General features: G+C 42.3%; 1 protein-coding gene across 2 annotated transcripts in view; it reads right to left on the reverse strand.

Moving 5' to 3' along the window:
* The window catches only part of LOC119478336 (atrial natriuretic peptide receptor 2), a 66,980-nt gene extending 60,405 nt beyond the window's left edge, over positions 1 to 6,575 (reverse strand). Inside the window, exon 1 of one of the 2 annotated variants that reach the window (XM_037753006.1) lies at positions 5,617 to 6,575. In XM_037753006.1, the coding sequence (XP_037608934.1) occupies positions 5,617 to 6,301 (685 nt within the window). In that variant the 5' untranslated portion in view covers positions 6,302 to 6,575. The remainder of the gene's footprint in view (positions 1 to 5,616) is intronic. The other variant, XM_037753007.1, reaches the window with a different exon arrangement.
* Positions 6,576 to 8,309: the final 1,734 nt, after the last annotated feature.

The raw sequence follows: 8,309 nt of genomic DNA on the forward strand, positions 1-8,309 counted from the left end.
AAAGCTCCAATGATGTGTGGTTTCACATTAAAAAGCCCCACTTTTCCTTTACCACCTCGGCTCAGCCTCTCGCCGTTTGAACCCAGCCGGCAGTCGGGGTGACATTATACAGAGCTGATAGCCCGCAGGTTATCTGCTGGGATAAAAGTGAGCTGAATGCCGAGCCAGGACAAGCCCTGACAAAACCATTAGCTTCCGTGACCTCCAGCTCACTGCGGTAGCTCCATAATTCATTTGGGAAAGGAGGGGGGTGTTTGTCGGCTCGCACCTCTCACCTCTCTTCCTTGATGCTGCGCCGCCCTTAAATTACCTTTACGCTGTGATTATTCCATTATTTGTTGATGCTGTTACTGTAACAACAGATTGTCTTATTTGTCTCACACAGTGCCAGACACCGTAATGCTCTGGTACTTTAGTGGTTGGAAGCAAACTTTGCTCTGAGGTGTTGAGCTGGTTCCAAATATCATTCCCTCCAGACGTTGTCAGGAGGATAGGGAGATAAATATTTTGTACACACCCATGCAATATAGATGAATATCAGGATCAGCTACGCATTAAAAACAGCTAAAAATATTGGATTGGCATAATTGTGTGTAGCAGACAAGCACAGATGGGAAGAACTTTTACTCTAACTGACACATTTTATAGGGAAATACTGTACTTTTCCAATTACTTACACCAGTCGGGCTAATGGTTTTCCATAAATATATATATTAACTTTGGAAATACAACAATCGTGTGATGACACAACGTAAAGTCACAGTGAGCAAAACGTTATTTTAAGTGTTTCAGAGAACTATTAGAACATGTAGAGGAGCCAACACGTTCTCCAAACTAAAGGACAAAATACGTCATTTATGAATTTCCAAAACAACTTATACAAGTGGTTTCTGCTCTGACGTCCTTCTTGGCAGGAAGGGTTTGTTTGTGAATGCCTTCCAAAACTGCCACAGAGTACCATTAAGAAAACATTAAAACATTAATATCAGTGTTTCTCATCTGACTGCTATGGTTAAAGGTTGGTTAGGTTTTGGTTCAAAACTGAATATCTTTTTCTTGAGTAATCCTCTAACTGCTTCGAGAGCATTGAAAGTTTTTTCCACTTGGTTATTTCATTGATTCTTATCTTAGTTTGGGGGATTTTCTTTTTTTTTGTCGGCACCACTATGTATTTTCCGTAATAGTAGTACTTCTTGGATTCACAAAATCGTTCCATTGCTACAAAACAAATTTCTGATCCAAAGGATTGAGGCAAATGGATATGAATTTCTCGTCTTTTCAGAAAGAGGTTTAACTTGAAACTGAAGAGCTTATTAGTGGTTAAAAATATCACTGATCATTATCTAATAGATCAGTTATGAGTCATTAACTTTTGGTTTGACAGGTTGTACAAAGGAATACAAACCAAGAAGTAACATGCCTGGCTCTCCCCAAAGTTTATAGATATGATTACCAACACCTCTAAAGCTATATATAACTAACATGTTGCATCTTGTTTGCATAATCTGTACATGAACAGAAATTTAAAATAACTATTTGCACTTTTAGGGGGAGTTACATGCTGGAAGTAGACGAACAAGTACTTCTATGCAGCATCTCCGGCTATACAGCACGTTGCCAGATACAGTTGTTTTGGTTTTGATCTCTGCACAAGCAAGTTGGTACCAAACCTGGCAACCTCACTGTGACAATGAGACTTTAGAGGAAGCTGTCACTGCACCCGGCTGCTCGAGAAATAGTTCCAGCAACTTCCTCTAAAACAACAAATCGTCATTTTTACTTTTCTGTTCTTGTATAGGTCAAACAAACAAGATCCAACATGCATAGTGAGCTTGTCAGGTGTTGTTTTTTTTTTACCTTGAATGAAGCTGTTTTCTCTGCCTCCAGTCTTTATGCTAAGCTAAGCTAATCGCCTCCAGACTCCAGCTCTTAATAACACACAGACATGGGAGTTATAACTAAAAACATTACCAAAAAGAAAGGATGAGGGCTTTTTCACAACCTGGAAACCCAAAATATGTTCCTGTTAATAGCTTGTGACTGATAAAGCAATGAATCATTTACCGTTAATAAAGCCAACAGTTACAACTAAGAAGGAATAGAGTCATTTTGCACACTTTTGCTTCAGCAGCTTTTTACAAATGATGCGCTTCATCAGCTCTGGTGTAGCTGATCTCTTGTCTCTCCTCCTCTCACACACAAACAGATGTGCAGCTGCAGCACGAGCCATAATCCAGACTCTCAGTCACACAATTAACTTCTCACAACAGCAGTGATGATGAAGTCAGCCTCACAATGTTTCCAGTTAATTAAACTTAAGGCGAGAACAGTGACGAGTGATTTAACAGCCACTCTGCTGTGTGATTTACGCCTCATCAGCTAAACAGCTGCGCTTTCCATTTATTATAAACATAATGACTGTTTTGCAACTTCAAATCAAATATTTCAAAATGAATTATATCAAGCATTACTCTTTTATTACCTCTTAAGTAGCTTTAAGGGTGGGGGATCTTTGTTATTCCACATTCTTTCTTGTTCCAGATCCTCATTGAAGCTTTATGAAGTTGAGTGAAATAGTCAAAGACTCTGTGTGTTTTTTATGCCTGCATCACTCCATCAAATACAAATACTCTAGATGTCTTGTGCATCATTTTACACAAATTCCTGAAAATTCATCCTGACACATTTGGTATCTTTGGAAATGTTGGCATCTCCACTAAGAAATTAAAAAGTTTGGCTTCACAGAATGAGCTTACATTGACTCCTCTTTGGATTGTCATTCCATGTAAATGAGCAGCAGCAGCCGCAAGAAAGCGTAAAGTGACCCACACATGCAAACAAGGCATGTTTAGACTGAGAGGGCACCCATATGATCACTGTCTCTCTCTCCCTGTAAAGAGCACAGGTGGTGGTCCTCTGCAGGCAATAAAGCAGCAGCAGCAGCAGACTGCCCACAGCCTAAACATTCCTCTGTAATAACTCGGAATAAACAGGCACCTATTCCAGTCCACCTCTGTCTGTATCTACTGGGAAGTGTGACCTCGTTGTGAAAGAGCGGAATCTCCCATTGCATCATTCCTTAAAAACACCTCAATGCTCCAACTTTAAATAGACATATATTTTAAACTAAAGCAAAGATAGACTGATGCAGAAACAAGAAATGTAAATCTGCCTGCAGACGTTAGATAATGTTACTAAACTGTTTCCCAGATCAGATATAGAGGGAATTTCCTTCTCCATCCGCTGACATTATCTTTATAGTAACCAGCTGGTGATCTGCTCTATTTCAAGATAATGTCACTTCAAAGACAAGCTCATGCTTTATTTTTTTTTCAAACCTGTATAAGAAACACACAAAAACAGTTTTTGGAGGTGATAGCTTATAGTTTGTTTTTTGGGTCTGAGTATGCGCATGGATTTAAAGGTCCCATATCGTGCTCATTTTCAGGTTCATGCTTGTATTTTGGGTTTCTACTAGAACATGTTTACATGCTTTAATGTTCAAAAAACACATTATTTTTCTCATACTGTCTGTCTGAATATACCTGCATTCGTGCTCTGTCTGAAACGCTCCGTTTTAGCGCATTTCAACGGAATGGCAACAAAATTGCTTTGCTAGGAAACAGCTTGGGTCCATGTTTACATCTTGTCAGCTGATGTCATTCACATACACTGCAACAGGAATAAACTGGGACACATTTAGTATGTTTACATTTAAAACTGTGATGTGGTCTAAATATTGTATATTTGTGACATCACAAATGGACAGAAATCCTATAACGGCTTGTTTCAAACGCACAGTTTCTGAATACGGGCTGTGTGTATTTCTCCATGGATTGAGTGTTTTGATACTTTCACAGTATTTATATATTACTTAAACCTGCTTTATAATATAAAAAACATGGAAATCTCACTTGTTTATAATGTGGGACCTTTAATGGCACACAAGAGGGAAAACATTAAACATTAAAACATTAATGGTTAAAGGTTGGTTAGGTTTAGGTACAAAACTGAATATCTTTTTCTTGAGTAATCCTCTAACTGCTCTGAAAGCATGGAAAGTTCTTCCACTTAGTTATTTCATTGATACTTATCTTAGTTTGGGAGATTTTCATTTTTTTGAAGGCACCACTATGTTTTTTCCGTAATAGTATTTCTTCTTGGATTCACAAAATCGTTCCATTGTTGCAAATAAATTTCTGATCCAAAGGATTGACGCAAATGGATATGAATTTCTAGTCTTTTTAGAAAGAGGTTTAACTTGAAACTGAAGGGCTTATTATTGGTTAAAAATATCACTGATCATTATCTAATAGATCAGTTATGAGTCATTAACTTTTGGTTTGACAGGTTGTACAAAGGAATACAAACCAAGAAGTAACATGCCTGGCTCTCCCCAAAGTTTATAGATATGATTACCAACACCTCTAAAGCTATATATAACTAACATGTTGCATCTTGTTTGCATAATCTGTACATGAACAGAAATTTAAAATAACTATTTGCACTTTTAGGGGGAGTTACATGCTGGAAGTAGACGAACAAGTACTTCTATGCAGCATCTCCGGCTATACAGCACGTTGCCAGATACAGTTGTTTTGGTTTTGATCTCTGCACAAGCAAGTTGGTACCAAACCTGGCAACCTCACTGTGACAATGAGACTTTAGAGGAAGCTGTCACTGCACCCGGCTGCTCGACAAATAGTTCCAGCAACTTCCTCTAAAACAACAAATCGTCATTTTTACTTTTCTGTTCTTGTACAGGTCAAACAAACAACATCCAACATGCATAGTGAGCTTGTCAGGTGTTATTTTTTTTTACCTTGAATGAAGCTGTTTTCTCTGCCTCCAGTCTTTATGCTAAGCTAAGCTAATCGCCTCCAGACTCCAGCTCTACTTCTATGCAGCATCTCCGGCTACAGCACGTTGCCAGATACAGTTGTTTTGGTTTTGATCTCTGCACAAGCAAGTTGGTACCAAACCTGGCAACCTCACTGTGACAATGAGACTTTAGAGGAAGCTGTCACTGCACCCGGCTGCTCGAGAAATAGTTCCAGCAACTTCCTCTAAAACAGCAAATCGTCATTTTTACTTTTCTGTTCTTGTATAGGTCAAACAAACAAGATCCAACATGCATAGTGAGCTTGTCAGGTGTTATTTTTTTTACCTTGAATGAAGCTGTTTTCTCTGCCTCTAGTCTTTATGCTAAGCTAAGCTAATCGCCTCCAGACTCCAGCTCTACTTCTATGCAGCATCTCCGGCTATACAGCACGTTGCCAGATACAGTTGTTTTGGTTTTGATCTCTGCACAAGCAAGTTGGTACCAAACCTGGCAACCTCACTGTGACAATGAGACTTATAATATATTATAATATCAATGATAATTTTCTAATAGATTAGTTATAAGTCATTATATGTCACGTTATATTTATGTTATGTAATAGTCATAATATGGGACCTTTAAGTTGCTTTAAGTTGCTGAAACTGCAATAAAAACTAAGTTCAAAAATAAAAAAAATAAAAAAAATAGAAACTCTTAGTCTCCAAATAAAAATGAATTAAAAAAAAAAAAAAAAAAAAAGTTTAAATCACACTTTCCATCAGCGTTGAACTTACTTCTCCCGCGCTCCTTCATGAAGTTAATGAGATCCTTGTGGTCCTTGTAGTCGTCCTCGTACGGCAGCGCCTCCACCGTGATGTTCATCTCCTCCTTCAGGTTCAGGTAGATCCCCTCGGACAGAAAGTAGTGCGGCCGGTCGTCCTGCCTCAGATCGTGGAAGATCACCACCGCTCGCGACGTCCAGTTGAAGTGCGTGTGCAGCACGTTGGCGAAGTCGCCCAACTTAGTGGTGCTCGGTCCGCTGCGCACGATGGTCCGGTACTCCTCTCGCTTGTCGAAGCCGTACGCGGGTCCACCGGCTGTTATCAGCGGGAGTTTCCAGTGCGAAGCGAAGCGGCCGACGGAGGCGAGCGGGTAAACACACCCGGGTCCGAAGAAGGCGTCCGGGCGGTTGTAGAGCTTGGCGTCCACGGCGACCACCTGCGCCCGGCTCTCAGCGCACGAGCCCGCTGCGGGGTCTTCCGTGCTGAAGCTCAGGATGTTCACGGTGCGGCCGAGCAGCAGACCGTGTTTACCGTGCAGGTCTTCGTGCGCCATGCGGATGGCCGGGAGGACGCGCGGTAGAGCCCACGGGTACTTGTGGTGGTTGTCCGGCAGCATCACGGCCACTGTGATGTTACCTCTGGAGCTCTGGAGGAGCAGGAGGAAGAGGACGCATCCAAGCGCGCTTCTGCATCCCATGTTCGCGTGCAAGCAGAGAGGAAAGTACAGCTGTGCGCACCTTGACACCACACCATAAGTATCCGTCTTCACTCTCTCTCTTTCTCTTTTCTTTCAAGCGTCAAATAAACTCGGTTAAAGGTATCATCCTGTCGTGCCAACCCGGTGGTGCCATGCGTCTCCAAATGCGTAAAATCCACCTTTAAATGAAGTTCCCAAAGCGTCTCCTGCAGCGCTCCAGCGTGGTTGGTTCCTCACCTCTCACTTGCTGGTCTCTCTCTCTCTCTCTCAGAGTGATAACATCCAAACAGATGACTGCAACTTAAATCAGAGCAGCAACTCTCTGCTGCTCGGCCCCCACACACACACACACACCACACGTCACACACTGCAAGAAAAGAAAGTCCGCCTCCATTAATCAGTTGACCATTGGGTTTAAAAATGATTATTCCTCAGGTAAATATGTGTTTCCAGTGGGGGCCAATAAGTCACACACACAAAAAAAAACATTACTACTACTACTACTACTAATAATAATAATAAAAATTATACAAATTGTCAATATTTGTGTGTTTTAAAGGGACTATTTGTAACTTTCAGAAATGCTTGTTAACAGCGACACCTGTGGCCGTCAAAGGGACTGTTTGTAACTTTTTTTTTTTTTTTTTTTTTTTTAAAGTTATTTTTTGGGGTGATTTTTAAGCATTTTATTGATAGGACAGTGGATAGAGTGTTGGAAAGGGGGAGAGAGAGAAATGACATGCGGAAAGGACCACAAGCCAGATTCGAACCCTGGTCCACCGCTGCTAGGACTGAGCCTTGGCGATACATGGGCGCTCGCTCTACCGACTGAGCTAACCAGCCGCCCTGTTTGTAACTTTTTAAGCGTATAAATGTACCGGGTCGGGACACATGCGCGCTCGCATATGCGCGCTCGCGTGTGGTTGAAGTCGCCGCTCCGCTGCCTGCCTTCACTAACACACCGCGCGCGTTCTCGCTGTCTCACTCCACCTCTAGACGTGAATGCGCGCTCACTCCACACTGCAGAAGAGTTGGTTTAGCTCTGAGAATATCTAGTGAATGTACAGTGGACGTTTGTGCAGAAATAAATGCTGCAGCTCCTCCAGACCAACAGAGGTTTCCCGTGTCTTGTGAAGTTACAGGGCTCCGCAGTGAGAAACGTTATCGTGTCCGACCAAAACTCCGGTGCCTCCCTCCGGGCGCAGTCGAGAGGCGATAACGTTTCTCTTCCTGCTTCAGCTGAAGCAGGAAAAGCCAACACTAGGATCAGCAGTGATTCATGGAGAGACCTCCGTCTGGTCAGCTAACATTACTGCCAAGCAGCTGAAATATAGAGTGATATTGTGGTTTTAGCTGACGTGTGTCGCCTCACTGTTATGAGCGAAAAACAGTGAGGCAACACACGTAAGCTAGTGTTCGCTTTTCTTAGGGGTCGGGGTTGAAGCGGGTCGGTGCCGGGGCTGAAGCAGGAAGAGAAACGTTATTGTCTCCCGACTGCGCCCGCAGGGAGACGATAACGTTTCTCGCTGCGGAGCCCCGTCACTTCACAAGACACGGGAAACCTCTGTTGGTCTGGAGGAGCTGCAGCAGTTATTTCTGCACAAACGTCCCCTGTACATTCACTAGATATTCTCAGAGCTACTAACTCTTCTGCAGTGTGGCGTGATCGCGCATGCACCTGTAGAGGTGGAGCGAGAGAGTGAGAGAGCGAGAACGCGCGTGTTGTGTGAGTAAAGGCAAGCAGACAGCGCAGCGGAGACCCATGCAAGCGCGCATATGCGCGCGCGCATGGGATCCCGACCCGGTAGATTTATACCTGTAAAAAGTTACAAACAGTCCCTTTAAATATGGAATGCACCCAGTAAAATGTGTAATTTGATTGTAATGTGATTATATTTTGTATTAATAATCTGAATCTGTAAAGTAACTAAAGTTGTCAGATGTAGAGGAGTATGTAATGTAATGTAGTGGAGTAAAAAGTATTTCCCTCTGAGGTGTAGTTGAGTAG

The sequence above is a fragment of the Sebastes umbrosus genome, chromosome 19, assembly GCF_015220745.1.
Source record: "Sebastes umbrosus isolate fSebUmb1 chromosome 19, fSebUmb1.pri, whole genome shotgun sequence".
In the NCBI taxonomy this organism is placed as follows: Eukaryota; Metazoa; Chordata; class Actinopteri; order Perciformes; family Sebastidae; genus Sebastes; species Sebastes umbrosus.